The sequence below is a fragment of the Malania oleifera genome, chromosome 1, assembly GCF_029873635.1.
Source record: "Malania oleifera isolate guangnan ecotype guangnan chromosome 1, ASM2987363v1, whole genome shotgun sequence".
Taxonomy (NCBI): Eukaryota; Viridiplantae; Streptophyta; class Magnoliopsida; order Santalales; family Ximeniaceae; genus Malania; species Malania oleifera.
The window spans coordinates 127,272,549-127,290,725 of record NC_080417.1 but is presented as its reverse complement, the minus strand read 5'-3'; the positions used below and the strand labels follow the sequence as shown (position 1 = coordinate 127,290,725).

Sequence of the window (18,177 nt, the reverse complement as noted above, 5' to 3'; positions counted from 1 at the left end):
ACGATTTTTTGGTATGTCTCGGTTCCCATTTGCTGGTTTTCTATGAAATCCCAGTAGTATTTTAAACGGTACCTTGTTTTTCGGCAAATTATGTTCGCACCATATGTACTTTTGTGGATTTGTGATAAGTCCCCCTGGCCTTTTGATAACGAAGAGCCGAGACAGTTGGCCCATGAGGGTCCAGCAGTGCCCAGCTAATTTTTGGCGGATGGATACGGGTACCAAGGTCCCAACGAGCTTTAGCTAGGATGAAGTTCAAACCTTAAACTTGAGTGTATGAACACTACAGAGAATTGTCACGAGAAAATCGCATTGAAAACGGTCTAAACAATTCATCACCTCAACCAGAACTGGTTCCACACACCCCTCATATTGTCAACTCTCAATGAAGGAAGACCAAACATGATAGCAATCAAATCTGAATATTTGCTAAGGATGGCTTAATGAGTTTACCAAAAGGCTACTCGGCATTAAGTCCAGTAAATATATCATTTCCTTTCGCATCATCCTCCTTTTTGAGCCAAAACGTTTCGGGATTACAATTCCTTCCGCCCCTCATTTTCCCGGAAAGACCTCAACAGACGAACTGTTTCTGATCTTTCATTGCCCAGCCAAGCTCCATTCATCATAAGAATGGGGGAATTTGGATCAGGCTGACCTTCCATCAAATGCCCATAATTGTTTGCTTTTCATTGCCGTCAAGAAATTTTCAGCAAAAAAAAAAAAAAAAATGAATCCTGCATCAAGTACTCACCATATTGATGCCTTCATGATTTTGCATCGCCCATTAAACGAAGCTTGCAAATTCTGAACTGGAAGCAAAAGTTAACAGTTTATCGACACACGCATTGTCTTTGGATTTTACCACTGTCCATTAACTGAATTTGCTAAGCCCAACTTTAGCACAGGTTTTACGAAGCAAGGACTGGACCAAGAAATTAACGTTAAGATGAACTAATAGGAGGGAATGAATGACGTGGCCAACCGCTATTTTTTTAGTTCCCATATGGATGTGCCAATGGTACAACTGAAAATCCCATCGTCACAACCAATAAAAGTCTTACGATCTGATTCTACATCCTGGCTTATCTCAGCGATATTTCAATTTATTGTCCTTACCAGTTACTAGAATCGACATGTTGCATATAATTGCCATCGTGTAGATTTAATGTTCTATGAATTTTTGGATGACAGTCCATTGAATTTTCAACTCGTATCTGGAGATTTCGGTCAAAACTGCGACAAAATTAAAACAGGAAAAGTAATAGAGCACTTTTCCCTTAACCCCTCATTATTAATATCAGAGAGGTTAGCTGTAAGAATCTACCCTTTGAAAAAAGAATTCATTCAAATTGTATACCCTTTGATTTTCATCATCAATTTAACTTATGTCGTAGATCTGGAAGACGGTTGAAGCTCGATGAGAATGATTATCCTCATTACTTGGTGCAGAGATGGAGTAATCAACCCATGGGCCATCCATCGACCTGCCCATCTCTGCACTTGTCTGTCTGGGGAATGTTGAGAAATCTGTTTAGTTGTCCGTCCTGGCTTTCCAAAGGCCTTGAACCTCATGTCCTTTTCATGCCACTGATTATCGGTGCTTGCACTGGAATTTGTCCCTCCAGCTCCTCACTACAGAAGACATTGGCTGGTCTTAGGGTAGAGATGTTTGTGCATAAAAGAGCCAAATCACATCCGCATTGCCCCCTCTGTTCTGGCATATTTGAGCCGAGACTTTTGGTACAGCTCCAGAAGGTTACCCTGCTCTTGTAGGACATAGGCCTTTTGATTCCATAAAGAAAACAAGAGATGACATTAATAATCTCAAACTTACCAAGCATGCAAAGGACTAATGTTAGAATTTGAAATAATTATGCATTTACAAACTTTAGTACGTTTCATGTTTTTTCTAAGGTCATTAGTCGTAAAGTCAAATTTTCTTTCCATGACAATTCACTGTAAAAGATATGGATTTGTACAATCAAAATATATCAATTGGGAATTCCTCACACAACCACCATCATTGAACTGAGAAAGATAAAACATGTATGAAACTACAACCAAAATGGTGTCTTTTTCTGTTTCTTTCACTTCACTTGAACCAATACAATGTACCTACATCACATCCATAGATACTTTACAAAATTTCAAGAAAATATGAAAATACAAGAGAATAATGTCCAGTCCATGTGTTTCCCATATACTTTATTTCTCACGTAAGAAGAAAATACAAGGAAATGTGTAGACACTTTTGGGAACCAGAGATAGAATAGAAGAACAAAATGTAAACAAAAAGATAAAGAATACATTACCCAATCAAGAAGATATACGAAGTCCTCCTTTGGTCTGTAATTTGTATTACTTTTACCACTGACAATTTCTAGTGCAACAACTCCAAAACTGTAAACGTCGGCTTTATCTGTCAAGTAACCCCTCATTGCATATTCAGGAGCCATGTAACCTCTGAAAAAGAATTGGATAGGACCAGAATAATAGTAAGTCTCATGAAGTTATTCCATCCACATCATTACTTCAGCAGTACTTGTGCGCATTGATTTCCCTAACTGATTTTCTAATCAAGTATTTTTTCCAAAAGCAGTAACTTCTAAAATAAAATGGGTTGTACTAAAAATAACAATGTCATCCAAATGCCATCTGATTCTTGGACAACAAAATCAAGCCTTAAGTTCCACTAATGGAATTGGTTGTATGAATCTTTTTCCATCATTCTGTAAGAGCCAGGGCATTATCTTCAAAAATTTAAAGACTGCAACCAAATCATTTCTATCTCAGTTTAAGTTATTTCAGGTCTGTTCCTCCCCTTTTGTCAGCCTCTTAGCAACCACTAGATCATCCCTCCCCACTACAGCACCATTTGGTCTATATTGCAAGTGTCTAAATGATCTTAGCTGCATTCTCGGATCTCTTACTCGTGTTACCCTTATCTTACCATGGACACGTTAATTCCATACTGAATCTTTCAGAGCTATACCACTCATCCATCTGTGCGAGCAAAAAATGGAGATCTCAGTCTTTTCTTTTTTAATGGAAAATAATACCAAGGAAATGCATCAATGCTGGTTGAAGATGCATGATCTTGGTCGTATAGTTGGCGTTCTCTAATGTCCAAAATATTTTAATAACTAAAAGTGTGTGAACTGCATATGATTTACAGTAGAGCACCGAATCTACTCTTAATAAAAAAGAGAATAATTCAGGGAAGAAAACACCAATCCTAGCAAACCTTGCACAAGCCAAACAGTTCACACAAACATAGTTCTCCACATATATACATAATTTTCTCTTCTCAAATGAGGTGCATCCTCTCCAAAATTAGTACCTCAAAATTATTATTATTATAGATAATAAAAGAAGCTATGTTAGATAAAAAGAAGCGAAGGTACAACGTGCTGGGACAAGGAGTCCGCCAAACAACAGCAAAAAACCATCAAAGAAAAAAGAAAAGAAAAAAAAAAAAGCAAAACACCCAAGATGACAAAATAAACGACTAAATTAACCAAAGAAACCCCTTTTCAAACATTTCCATCATAATTTATCAAGCTCTTTAAATTCATTAACTCTCTTTGACCCTTCATCTTTTGACTTTTGCCACCATCCAATCGCACTTCATTTCCTCTTAAATCAGTCAAATTTAAATCCATTTTATTCAAAAATCTCGAGCTGCTACCTCGTTCTTAGGAATCTCTTCACTGGTGTAGGCAAAATTCCATCCCTACGCTGTAAATTATTAACCAGTCCATCATTTTCAAAAATAGATACTCCCTCTAGACCTTCCAGCCAGAAAGGATCAACATAAGATAGATCCCTAGTTCATCAAAATCAGAAACTTAAACCATATTTTTCTCGAATCTCATCCAACAACAATTCCCCACCACAGTTGAACTCACTAATATCGTCACTCTCTGAATCTGAAAAATCCTCCCATTTCTTTATCTCCTTTCCTCTACTTGCTCCATTGCTACCACCAATTTCCTTCTTTGCATGAGAGTCTTCCACTTTGATAAATTCTCCTTTAGAATCTCTCCTTAAAACCTTTGGCATTGACTCACTAGATTTTTCTCTCTTATCATCAAACACCTTCCTCATCTCCACACCCATACGAACTGTCTTCAGATGAGCATAAACCTTGTTGCTCTCAAACCTGTTAGAATTTGGACAAAAACATCAGAATTCCCCCCCAAGACAGCATCTAATTTTTTACTCCTTTCCACCACACATGTTGATCCCTCTTTAACACTAGTCTCATCTTTAACATCACACAATCTTGTTTCGAAACTAACCTCCTCGTATTCTAATACATCACACAATCTTGTTTCGAAACTAACCTCCTCGTATTCTAATTTTGTTCCAAAGCTTGATCATTTTGATTCATATCTTGGAGATCTGAAGCCTGTGAAAGAAGTCCATTCTCAAAAGGTAAAAAGTCCTTCCCACTTATCAACTCCTAAACACTAGGAACAGTATTTTGGGTCTGCCCATTACTGGGATCCAACAAGGGAGTACCTGAATCACCTTGTTCCTTCAGCATGGAACCCAAAAGATGTAATCCTCCCTTAATCTCCATATTACTGCCCACATCAGACTTACCTAAACACTGGGCCTGCTAGAGAAATTGACCCAGTATAGACAAGAGAGACGTACCTCCTTTTTCAATTATTTGGGCCAGGTCCAACAAAAGAAAAAAAAAAAAAAAGACAACCCAGCCCACTCCTATTCACAATCTCCTCCCCAAAAACAACCCCAGCTGCCTCAGAGAGACACGCAGCTTCTCCGGGAATTCCAGCTTCCTTCGCATTCTGGTCAATTGATTCTGGTTGGTTAGCACTGAAACTGGTCTTTGAGAACCCCTAATCCTTCCTCTTGTATTGTACCTCCACAGCTACAGCACTGCTCTTCTCTTCTGACCTCCCTATCCTGATTTTTAGATAGATCTTAACTTCTGCACCTTTCCTTTTCTGGCCTTCCTGCAGGACCTGACTCCATGATCTAGGACAAGAAGAACCATCTGCAGCTACACCTCCAAAATCATTGTGAAATTCCTTAGCCAACTCGCTGAAATTGCTTGCAAAGTGACGCCGCCCTTGACCTTTGAGAGGCCAGGAATAAATACTGAAAATTCTACCTTTTTTCCACCCCAACCCTAACTCCAAAAACTTCCTCACCTTCGCCCACCTAATAGACATCCAATACTGTGTGATACCCTTATGCATACATCGAAAAACTGAAAACCAACAATCCATCAGCAAACCAGGATGCAGCCTCTTGCAAAAACTTAACCCACCTGTTTCAGACAAACATTATTCTCAACCACGAGTAAATACAAAACCCTCCTGCCCTTCTCATTTTTTTTTTTTTTTTTTTGGGAAAGAGCTAGAAACCACCCACATAGCGGCCCCGTCCCAAGTTTATTAATAACCCTTACTTATGACAAAGGAATACTGTAGAAACAAAAGAACACTTGGGGCTTACATTATAATCAATAAAACACCCCATGCATCAAACCAAACAAAAGAAGAAAACAAACATATACCAATACCAAAGGAAACCAACTAAACATACCTCATATAAGCCGTACCCATCTTATCCAATCTATACAAACCTTTGATAACTCTAGGAAGTTGACTAATATTTGTAAACAAACAATTCCTCCTCATGGTACCTTGTCGAGCCAAAGCATATGCCACTTTATTCCCTTCTTTATATAAATGATTTATAGAAAAATCTACTCCCTCCAATAAACCAATAAGTTGCTCCCAAAAATCCCACAAATACCATAAAGAGCATTTACTAAATTTTATCCAATTTACTACAATATTCGAATCACATTCAATGTCAATGCTGGTATGGCCCAATTGTTTGCAAAGCTTTATTCATTCCATCACTGCTCTCAATTTAGCTTCATTATTAAAACAAGAACCAAAATATTTTGAAAAACCAAAAATAAAATAACTTGTACAGTCTCTAAGGATGCCACCACCACACGCCGGCCCTAGGTTCCCGAAGCTGCTCATATCCAAATTTAGATTCAACTTCCCTTGCCTTGGTTTTAGCCATCTCACACCTTGCATAACTTTATTCTTTTTATTCACAATCTGCACTTTCAGATTTTGCAATATCCAAATATCAGCATCATTTAAATGAGCCATAACTGTCATGTTCTTACTCAAAACCCCCACCCAATTCTTAATGGACAGCCACACATCCGTACTACTCTCCAATTTCTCCTCCATTCTAGCCACACATCTCCTTCTCCATAACCTCCAAACTATTAAACAAAGAATCAAACCCATCAATGTTCCCAATTGAGAGTATTGGGAAGCCCTATTAAACCATATTTGGACTCTTTCTTTCCAGTTTTGGTGCCTAAGGAAAGGTACACCTACCTCCACCAAAATCTTCCTCCATACATCAACAGCAAGATCTCCCTTATTCAAAACATGCTCCACATCTTCTAATTGCCTCATCTCACAACAATCACATGCCGCAGCAAGTGATACCCCCACCCTTCTCGCCTTTTAATCAACACTTAAGCACTCAAAAGCAATCTTCCACATACAGATAGCAATTTTCTTCGGTAACCATTTGTTCCAAACCACTTTACCCAATCAAACTTTGGAGCTCTAACTCTGATAGCATCCCATGCCGACCTTGTATTAAAACCCCCTTGCCCTTGTCCAAGCACAGATCGAAGGATTTTCCTTCGATCTATAGTGTTCAATTCAACATTCCCTACAGCAGTAAGGTTCATAGCAGCATATGCAGAATGTTTCGCAAGAAAGCAAGAGAGAGAATGAGAAAGAGAAATTGAGACATCCATGACCTTCCCGCTTTGAGCCCTGAAGATGACCTTTGTTTCGCAAGAGAAGAGAAGAGAGAATGAGACATAGAAATCAAGACATCCCTGACCTTCCCACTCTAAGCCCTGAAGATGACCTTTGAAGAAGCTTAACCTTGCTAGGGCTATTGCAAATATGAAGCTATGAACTTGAAGTCTTGCACGCAGTAAGTTTCCACTACATTCTAAAGAGCTTATTGCTGTACCAAATGGGAAGAACCAGAGCCAAAGAATCAAAGAAAAAAAAAATATCGTCCTCTAACGAATCACTTCTTCTGGTCCATCTCTGCTGCGGCAACTCCTCTGGTCATCGAAGCAGCACTGGCTACCTTCAAGACCCTAGGGAGATTCACGAGAGAGGGAGGGAAAGTCATTTCGTGAGAGTGAGAGAGAGAGAGAGAGAGCCCAGGAGCACTGGTAAGAGATTCAAACTCAGACATTTCCTGAAGCTGTTTCTGCATTAATGATAGGTGTATTCAGTCTGAAAATTTTTTTTAATCAGATCATCTTCTGAGGAATATTATAAAAGAACTGGGTCAAGGAATTCTCAAAGATTTAACCTTCCACTGTTCCACATCACATACATTTCAAATGCCATGATCCACTCATATGCTTCTCTTTCTACTTTCTACTTTCTACTTTCTACATTTGACTAAAATGCAAACCGGTGAAAATAAATGGCCCTGTCTATTTACTGTCAATGACATTTATTTTTTATTTTTATAGAGGGAAGAGGGGAGGATGGTGTTCAATAACACGAGTCCATGCTGCCGCCAGTAAGAGAACTTACTGCCGAGCTAGCCCTGGTTGTCCATGGGGATTTACTTGATTACAGTGGAACCTGATTAGATCTGAATTGGGACAGCATGAAGTGAATTTTAGCAGAAGATTACCTAAAAGAATTTAAACCCCATTACATTCAGATAATGGAGTGGATGAGGCAGTGACTGATTATGTTGATGCTAAGGATATAGATGATGCACTCGCACTTGAATCCAAGGAGGCCATTATCAGCATGATGCTTCTTCCAACAAACACATTCTAGAAAGGATTCAAGTTTATTAAAAAAACTTATGATAATTCATATTCTGCTTGGCTCTTGTTTGCTCATGAGTTATGGGCTCCCATGGAGAAAGCTAGGAAATTCAGGTGCTGATTCAACCATACAAAATATCTACCAAATGATCAGAAAGAACTGCATAAAGAGCATTAAGAATAAGGAAGAACTGATATTTTGCACCAGTTGTCAATGACAGAAAAGGGTTTGACTCAGATCATAAGAATCAAGACTTCTTACACACTCCAAAAGAAAAAATCAAGGCCGTAACCACTAGGCAACATATATAATTAACAAATAAATTGTTTCATAGATGATGATTCTAGGAGAATGAAATGAACAGCAGGATTCAAGTTTATCTACCATTGTTTAAAAAGAATAAGACAGGAAAAAATGAACACAACCCATCAAATAAAGAGGCATGCAAGAAGAGTTTCCAACTTTTCATATAAAAATATGACAATCAACAGTGGCTTTTCCAAAATTTTGAGCCATCTGGTAACTAAATTGAGTGTTGTTTTCCTAGCAATATGTGTAAATGTCAGACAAAAACAGAAAAATATAATATAAAGAGGCATATAGACAAGAATGCAAATGGGTGTACTCACATTGTTCCAGCAATTCGTGTGCTGATATGTGTGTTCTCCTCTTCATCAAGCTTAGCTAAACCAAAGTCGGATATCTTAGCATTTAGATCCTTATCAAGCAGAACATTGGTTGCCTTTATGTCTCTATGAACAATTTTTAACCTTGATTCCTCATGAAGATATGCTAATCCCTTTGCTATCCCCAAGCAAATTTTCTTTCTTATAGTCCAGTCCAAGTTAAGCCGCTCTACCTCGCAACCTAAATATGCATGTGTGAGAGAGAGAGAGAGAGAGAGAGAGAGATGCAACACTAATTCTCTTTTTATACTGAAAAAATATAATGACAACACTTATCTCAAAATTTTTGAAAAGAAAAAAGGATTCAAAACGCATGTACCGAAAAGCGCACGGGCAAGACTGTTGTTTTCCATGTATTCATATATGAGCAACAATTGATTTCCGTCTATACAACAGCCGTAAAGCCTCACAAGATTTGGGTGTTGCAAGGCAGAAATCATGCCTATCTCATTGACAAATTCACGGTTACCTTGCTTCGATTTGGAGGAGAGTTGCTTAACTGCAATGACCCTGTCATCTGACAAGACGCCCTACAATTAAGGTAAGCTTTGGAATGAGATGTCTTTTTTGCCAACATTGATCCAGATAAGTTTTCCATCAAAAAATGAAAAAAAGAACAGATAAATGACAACCATGATTGAACCAGATAAATTTCCACAATGCCTTGTCCCATTGACAACCATGCTTAACAAAACCTTGACAACAACAACAACAACATAATAAAATAACAATAATCACTCTAAATTAATTACCATATATACAGGCCCAAATCCACCTTCACCTATTTTATTTGAGGGGTCAAAGTTACCAGTAGCAGCCTTGATCTGTCTTAAAGTGAAATAACCTGTTTGCAGCTCTAGCCCTCGTCGTAGTTCTGTAGCAAGGACAAAGTTAGGCAAATTTTCATACACTCCAGACTAAAAAAGATTGTACATTTTTTTCCTTCTCATTTTGATATTTAACACTTTCAAACCAAATGAAACCCGTTAATGTATATATGTAATAATGTGTTGGATAATCCTTGTCTTCCACATTCATGAACAGGCTTATTTTATGGGTAATGACCACTGACAATTTGCATGGAAAAATTGTAAAAGAATATGGAACTTGGAAGATGGACATTCTTTAATCATACACAGCAGAATCCCTTAATATTGCAGTGCTTATTTTCTGAAAACTTCAAACTTTCTATGTGCCAAGTTAACTCATTCTTCATTCTTTGAGCATACCCCGAAATAAATTTGTATTAACTATTAATACAAATCTTTAAAAGGGCACTTGCTTTGACAGATTTGAATCATGGAAAGAAATATGTCTTAAATGTTAAATCTGCCCAAGAAATGACCATATCATCTTAGTGGTTCCTCCCTTCCTATTTTGTAAGTAAGCACATACAAGTGGAGTTCTGCAAATGTAGCCCTAAAAAACCGTAAATATAAGGATTCCAACTAATTTCCCAAGCTTGCATAAATTAGTAATCAAAGAGTCACAGAAGCTATGCCATATACAGAAGTCACAAACTATTAAACTCACCTTTATCTTCAAGGTCTTTTCCTCTTAAATAACATATCCAGATTGCCAAAATTAATGCCACCACCACCACACATGAAGCAACTATAATGCCGACAATAGCCCCAACGGATAAGCCTGTACTGACATCAAAATCTACAAGAAGGGAGATATATACCATAAAGAGAGGAAAGCTTAAAGAATAGAGGTAAGCCGTAAATATGAGTTCAACTCACTTGGTGTCACTGTGATGGCAGATATAAGAGGTCCATATACACCTCTGTCAGGTATGGCATTTGTCCCCTTTCCTGACCAGTATAAGTGGATCTCCAGAGTGCTACCATTGACAATAACAGGGTTAAAATCCTTAACGATGCCCTTACCAGCACCTGTTGCGTTTTTCATGATATTAAAGTCCTTCAGAACTTGCTTTCCCTGTGAAATGGTTATAACAATTTACAAACTTGATTTAAAAGATAAGAGCAATGTTTAATTGTAAAAAACTGTCTACATATTCTATTTCCAGATTTCTCAAGAATTATAAAAATGACACATTTTGCGTTTAGTTCATCTATTCTTAAGAATAGAATAGTTGTAATATAAGAATTTGATAATTTATACAATAAAATCTGTTATTACCATAAAGCAAATAATGCAATTTTATAATTTTTTTTTTTACTCCATAACAAGAAAAGGACAAGGAATGACTATTCCCAAATTTTGCAATGGGAATGCCAATTCTTTCCTATTCAATATTGGGTGTAATAATACAAACTTTTGATTATCAGGAATAGGCATTGCATGATTTGCATTACATTCTCATGGTATTCCTTATGTGGCAAACTTGGAAAACAACAGAAATATGTTTTTTAACTTTCCTACACAAATGTTAGAAAACTAGAAAAATAAGGTGGCAGTTTTGCAATTATTTGGAAACCTGAAAATAGAAAATAAAACCTGTATTCTAGAACTGAACAGGTCCTAAAGTTCTTTTTTCTTTAAGTGACTGTTAAAATATCAATCCCGAATATCTTTGTAAATAAAATACAAATTAGGAAAGTAGGTAATTATGGGGGATTTGATATTATTCAATAGGAAATTATTTCCTTGTTTAGAATAGGTAATCGTATTATATATTGGATTGTACATATCAACAAAATAATGAAAATATTTTTCATTCGTTTCTTCTTTCATGGTATCAAAGCTAGGGTTTCTTAGACCTAGCTAAATGATGGCTAACAGCAGAGGTTCTACCTCCTCTGCAAACATCACCGGTGACTCAGAGGTTACATCCGGTGGGGGTACGAATGGACTAGATAACACAGTCTTTCCACTCTCATTGGAAAAACTAAATAGAAAAAATTTTCGTGAATGGGCTCAGTCCATGAAACTGGTGATTGAGGGAAAAGGGAAGTTTGGTTATCTTACCGGTGAGCGGAGGAAACCAGACCCTTCCGACGCTGTAGCCTTGCAAAGATGGAGGTCCGAAAACTCCATGGTCACGGCTTGGCTCGTCAACTCGATGCAACCATCAATCGGAAAAATTTACTTGTTCTCGCCGATGGCGAAGGAAGTCTGGGAAGCCGTACGTGAGACGTACTCCGATGTCAAAAGCTACTCACAAATCTTCGACATCAAGACTCGATTGTGGCAGATGAGGCAAGGTGAGAGAGGTGTTACCAAATATTTCATGGAGATGACTCATCTCTGGAAGGAGCTCGATCTGAGCATCGACGAGGAGTGGGAGTGCTCCGGCGACAGCACGCAGTACCGAAGGAGGCTCGAAAAAGAGAGGGTCTTCAAGTTTCTTGCCGGCCTGAATCGAGAGCTCGACGACGTGAGGGGACGAATCCTTGGCCGGCGACCTCTCCCTTCAACCCGAGAAGTCTTCGCAGAAGTCAGGAGGGAAGAGAACAGGAGGCGGGTGATGCTGCGGCCTCAAATTGAATCGGCTGGGCTGGACCCTCCTGTACGTATATCCGCCCAAAAATTAGATGGGCTACACACTGTGCCAGATGCCTCAGCTCTTGTATTAAAAGGCCCAAGGGGACCTAGTCAACGACCGCAAAGAGGAAAAATATGGTGCGAACAATGCCGAAAAACAAGTCATTCAAAAAATACCTGCTGGGAGATCCATGGAGAACCGGCAGATTGGAAACCGAGATAATACCAAAAAAATCGTGGGTTCCAGGCCAGCACTGACAGATCAACTGAAAGATCACAAGGAGAGAACAACAATACCCCGTCTAGCAGTGCATTCAGTCCTGAACAGTTGGATCATTATATAAGATGATTTCATCAATGCAAACATCGGGTCAATCTTCCTCTGGTTCCCTGGCTCACCGAGGTAATCATCTGTCACCTTTAAAAACCACATTTTGTTACAAATGTCCATGGATAATTGATTCAGGTGCATCCGATCATATGACTAGGTCTTATCAATATTTTTCATCCTACTCACCATATGCCGGGAATTTGAGGGTAAAAATTGCAGATGACTCTCTCTCACCAGTTGCTGGAAAAGGAAGTATTCGCATCCTTAACTTTACAATTGCTCTTACATGTCCCCAAGTTATCTTGCAATCTGTTATCTATCAGTCAGTTAACAAAAGACTCAAATTGTTCCGCTAAATTTGTTTCCTCTTATTGTGTTTTTCAGGACCTATCATCGGGGAAGACGATTGGCACTGCTAAAGCGTATGAGGGACACTACTACTTTGAGGAGGCAAGTTTGAGTGAACTATGTAATACTGCAATTTGTGATTCTGCATCTACTTCTAGAAATAGTGAACTTTTGTTATGGCATTCACGGATGGGTCATCCCAATTTTCAATATTTAAAACATTTGTTTCCTTCTCTTTGTTCAAATAAAATGGCTTTTGAGTTTCAATGTGAAGTATGTGAGCTTGCTAAACATCGTCGTACTTCTTTTCCATCATCCATATACAAACCATCTCGCCTATTTGCTATGTTTCACAGTGATGTATAGGGTCCCTCACGTTCCCTAAATCGCACCAATACAAAATGTTTCGTGACCTTTATCAATGACCATACTCGTCTTTGTTGGGTCTACTTACTGAAAGACAAAACTAAAGTCCGCTCCATTTTCATCAATTTTCATACCATGATTCATACACAGTTCCAGACTCATATTCAGATCCTACGTACTGATAATGGTACGGAATATTTTAATACCATCCTGGGAACTTATCTTCAAGATAATGAGATTGTTCATCAAAGTTCTTGTGTGGATACCCCTCAACAAAATGGGGTTGCTGAACGAAAAAATAGACATATACTTGAAGTAGCTAGGGCATTAATGTTTACTACCCACATGAAACATTATTTTTGGGGCGATGCCATCTTAACAGCCACACATCTCATTAATCGAATGCCAAGTCAAGCACTCTCATTTGTCACCCCTCTTCAAAAATTTCAGGAACACTTTCCTACCTCTCGACTCCCTTCCAGTCTCCGACTAAAAATTTTTGGTTGTATTGCTTTTGTTCATGTCCATGCACACCATCGCGATAAATTGGATCCTTGTGCCATTAAATGTGTTTTCCTTGGTTATTCACCTACCCAAAAAGGCTACAAATGCTATGATCCGATCTCCAAACGACTGTTTGTTAGTCTTGATGTCACTTTCTTTGAAACCACTCCTTATTTCCCAAAGCCCTCTCTTCAAGAGGAGAAATGGAGTGAAGATCGGTTCTTTGGTCCTTTTATTACTGAATCTGCGATTACTCCAGTTACTCCATTCCCTGACCCATCTATTGAGTCTTCCATTGCATTACTTCCCGACTTGCCAAACACAACTGAACACTTACCCTCAGGGGGAGACGCAGGAGAGAAAAACAACGCAAACATACTGGTTTACTCAAGAAAGCCGAAAACAAAGGAAAGGGAGAATCTCATACCTGAGGCACCAAGAGCGTTGGAACCGGTGATGGATCCAAATAATCATGAGCCCTTGCCTTATCCTGATCTGGTAATTGAGTCCTTCTCTGATAATTCTGCACCTGATGATATCAATTTACCTATTGCAATCAGAAAACAAACCAGTTCATGTACTCAATACCCTTGGTCGAAATACATGTCTTATAAAAGCTTGTCTACAGGATATCGTGCGTTTGTCTCTAATCTTGACAGGATGAAAATGCCAAAAGACATTCAGGAAGCTCTAGAAATACCAGAATGGAGAGAGGCAGTCATGGAAGAAATGCGAGCCCTAGAAAAAAAATGGAACTTGGAAGTTGACAGATCTATCGAAAGGGAAGAAGCTAGTGGGTTGTAAATGGGTCTTCACAGTGAAATGTAAATCTGATGGAACAGTTGAAAGATATAAGGCCAGACTTGTTGCAAAAGGCTTTACACAGACCTACGGCATTGACTATACTGAGACATTTGCACCAGTGGCAAACTTAAATACAGTTCGGGTTCTCTTGTCCCTGGCAGCCAATTTAGATAACCACTACAACAACTTGATATTAAAAATGTTTTCTTAAATAAAGAATTAGAAGAGGAAGTTTACATGACTATACCACCAGGATTCAGTAGAACAGGTGAAGAAAACAGAGTGTGTAAACTAAAGAAATCATTATATGGCCACAAACAATCTCCTAGAGCGTGGTTCGACAGATTCGCAAAGGTACTAAAGAATCAAGGGTATCGACAAGGGCAATCAGACCATACACTATTCTTCCAACAGTCTGAAGGAGGTAAGAGAATAATTCTAATAGTGTATGTTGATGATATAATCCTCACTGGTGATGATACTGTAGAAATGGAGAGATTGAAGAAGGTTCTGGTTCCTGAATTTGAAGTTAAAGACTTGGGACAGATGCGGTATTTTTTGGGCATGGAAGTGGCAAGAACGAAAAAGGGAATTAGTGTTTCTCAGCGAAAGTATGTTACCGACCTCCTAGTTGAAACTGGCATGCTAGGATGCAAACCCAACGAAACCATGATAGAAACAGTAAAGAGGGTTGAAGATTGTGGAAAACCAATAGAAAAGGAGAGGTACCAGAGATTAGTTGGCAAGCTAATCTACCTATCACATACCAGACCAGATATTGCATTTGCAGTCAATTTAGTAAGTCGACGCATGCATTCACCAAAGGAAGTTCACTTAGATGTTATATACAAGATCCTTAGATATCTCAAGGGATCCCCAGGAAGAGGACTCTTCTTTAAGAAATATGAAAGCAAGGAAGTAGAGATTGTTACAGATGCAAATTGGACAGGATCAGTGGAAGATAGAAGGTCCACCACAGGATATTCTACATTCGTCTGGGGAAATCTCATAACTTGGAGAAGCAAAAAACAGAATGTGATGGCTTGTAGTAGTGCTGAAGCTGAATTCAGGGTAGTCGCTCAAGGGATTTGTGAAGGATTGTCGTTACTAAAACCATTGGAGGAATTACAGGTACCGGTGAACCTTCCTATCAAACTCTACAGTGACAATAAGGCAGCTATTAGCATCTCTCTTAATCCAGTTCACATGACAGGACTAAACATGTGGAGGTAGACAGGCACTTCATCAAAGAAAAAATTGAAGAAGGAATTATATGTATAACTTAAGTACCAACCAAGGAACAAACTGCAAATATTCTCACTAAAAGATTGGGACGACAGAGCTTTGATGATCTTATTAGCAAGTTGGAGATGATTAATATTTATGATCCAACTTGAGGGGGAGTGTTAAAATATCAATTCCGAATATCTTTGTAAATAAAATACAAATTAGGAAAGTAGGTAATTATGGGGGATTTGATATTATTCAATAGGAAATTATTTCCTTGTTTAGAATAGGTAATCATATTATATATGGGATTGTACATATGAACAAAATAATGCAGAAAATATTTTTCAATCGTTTCTTCTTTCAGTGACTACTGAAAAAAAAATTTGAATAAAACAATCCATATACCACTCTCATTAACATTTATTTTCAAAGCACATTATTACAAAACTAAACATAAAAAGAACACAAATTGAAATATAATGACAAAAAGTAGCCTCACACTTACTTGAATTGATACATCAAATATACGCTTCCCAAGGCTGCTGAATGTCTGGTCATTAGAAAACATTATTTCAGCAAAGTGGAGTTGCACCCTATAACTCCCGCTTTGCAAGCAAAGACCATAGTACTTGAGCGAGACAGGGGCAAGTCGAGCTGTTCTGTAAATGTCTCCAGCGGTTTCCTCAAGTGAAGATGTTTCTACTATGTAAGGAGCAGATTTGTTGCCTACATAAAACCCTGTACTGCTATAAGCCCATTTTTCCGAAGAAGAAAAGAAGTTTGTTGGGCCTGCTTTAGTTGCATCCTCTTCATAATCATTTCCCTGATAGCTAGTCCTGCTTCCTCCACAATTAATAAACAGGGAATGGTCTGCAGACATAATAAAAATCATCGTCATCATAAAATAATCATACTGGGTCCAACAGGTAGCTTAACTAAAGTAGTTACATTTCTTGAAAACAGTCTGGCATCTATATGTACATACACTTGGGTTTTCCAGAGCAAGGCAGGTCCTTCTTCCAGCACCAATCAATTCTGCAAAATGAGATTTATGTTTGGTCACTCTTTTATGATGAAGTGGTTGTTTGGACAAGTGAAACAACTAAAGCATTAACTTCATCAGGTGAAGAACTTACGAATCACTGTTAGAAGACGAATGACTGGAAACTAAATTCCTGCAAATATATTAAAAATAAGACAGTTATTTGATGACACGACACAAATAAAATGGAAACAAAGAGTATAAGTATAAAGAAGCTTACAAGTCTGATTGAGAGCATCCTGATGGCATTGACCCTGTAAAATCGTTGTACGACAAATCACTGCAAAATAGAGGGTAAAGCTCTTAATTTTTAAGGAGAGAAATTGAACCCATCCAGACACTAAGATTGAAATCAAAGAAACATGGCAGTTAGCCAGTTATATATAAGATATAACAACTTAAAGACTTATGATTTCATAAGCATACGATGAGGAAAGAGAAGAGGTCCAAACTTCAGAGAAATACTAACAACTGATTTCCGCTCTTGAATACCCAACTTGGTAGTGTGCCAGTCAAGGAGTTGTTAGTCAAAAACCTACATCCATGGAAAATTTTGAGTCTTGCTTGTGCTTAAAAAGCAATTAATCAATAAAAATTGCAGAAAAAAAAATTTTAATTACTTACAAGTAATTAAGATTTAAATTCCCAAGTGACTCTGGAATTTGACCAGTCAGCCTATTAAAGCTTAAATCTCTACAAGAAGGGAGAAAAAGTTCACATGAAGATTAGGATAGAAGTGTCTTCACAAATGATGGATAGTGATATATGCAAATAAATTTGAATTAAAGGGAGGTTTGTCCGTTCTATTTCACACAAAATTAATCACAAACCCATCTTTTAAAATGCAGCACGGCATCGCCTGCAGAAAATTAAGCAATCGCCACTTATACTAACTGAAGTTACATCATTTCATAAAATACTCAGTATAATTAACATCTGTGCTATGAAGTAAACTAATTTTTTAAACTTTTTTATGGGATGCCAAACTCATTTAAAATTGTCATACTAGTACAATAAAAATATTTTTAAATTATGTGCACGCAAGATTAAATCAACCACAAAAGATATATAAGTGTGACCTTAAAATCTCAACCTATAGACTTCAAAATTGAATTCCCCAATAATACAGATTGGGAACAAGGCAAGAAAATATAATACAACAATAACAACCATTCAAAATAAAAACTTAAAAGACCATCCAGCTCAATCTAGGGAAAATAAAAATAGAGGAAAATACAAAATTCTTATATCCAAAAATTCCTTTCCTGCTACTTGGCTAAATCTTGTCAACAGCAATTCAAAACATGCGTGTGCAAAACAGAGTACAGATTAGATCTCAGATTAATTCCCTCTACATCAAGTAAACGCTCAATATATGCAATTAGTCATATGATCAAAGTCCATAGACCACAAAAGGACAAATTCCACCAAACATTGACTTCTCAGATGTTTAATCAAGAAATAGGGCATCACATTTAGATGTTCACAAGAAACCAAATCTCCCATTTTTGAATTTTA

The 18,177-nt window shown here is 37.8% G+C and overlaps 1 protein-coding gene across 4 annotated transcripts in view; it reads right to left on the bottom strand.

Annotated features, from left to right (window-relative positions):
• The window catches only part of LOC131151002 (probable LRR receptor-like serine/threonine-protein kinase At1g53440), a 68,426-nt gene that overhangs the window by 26,977 nt on the left and 23,272 nt on the right, over positions 1–18,177 (bottom strand). The window contains exons 12-24 of one of the 4 annotated variants that reach the window (XM_058102155.1): positions 17,284–17,352; positions 17,129–17,194; positions 16,880–16,939; positions 16,754–16,792; positions 16,603–16,652; positions 16,123–16,487; positions 10,327–10,525; positions 10,115–10,246; positions 9,334–9,455; positions 8,901–9,111; positions 8,525–8,762; positions 2,316–2,466; positions 1,287–1,785 (exon numbers count right to left, since the gene is read on the bottom strand). In XM_058102155.1, coding sequence (XP_057958138.1) covers positions 1,693–1,785; positions 2,316–2,466; positions 8,525–8,762; positions 8,901–9,111; positions 9,334–9,455; positions 10,115–10,246; positions 10,327–10,525; positions 16,123–16,487; positions 16,603–16,652; positions 16,754–16,792; positions 16,880–16,939; positions 17,129–17,194; positions 17,284–17,352 — 1,795 coding nt within the window. In that variant the 3' untranslated portion in view covers positions 1,287–1,692. Of the gene's footprint in view, positions 1–1,286; positions 1,786–2,315; positions 2,467–8,524; positions 8,763–8,900; positions 9,112–9,333; positions 9,456–10,114; positions 10,247–10,326; positions 10,526–16,122; positions 16,488–16,602; positions 16,653–16,753; positions 16,793–16,879; positions 16,940–17,128; positions 17,195–17,283; positions 17,353–18,177 lie in introns of those variants that run through there. The other 3 variants (XM_058102163.1, XM_058102169.1, XM_058102175.1) reach the window with 3 other exon arrangements.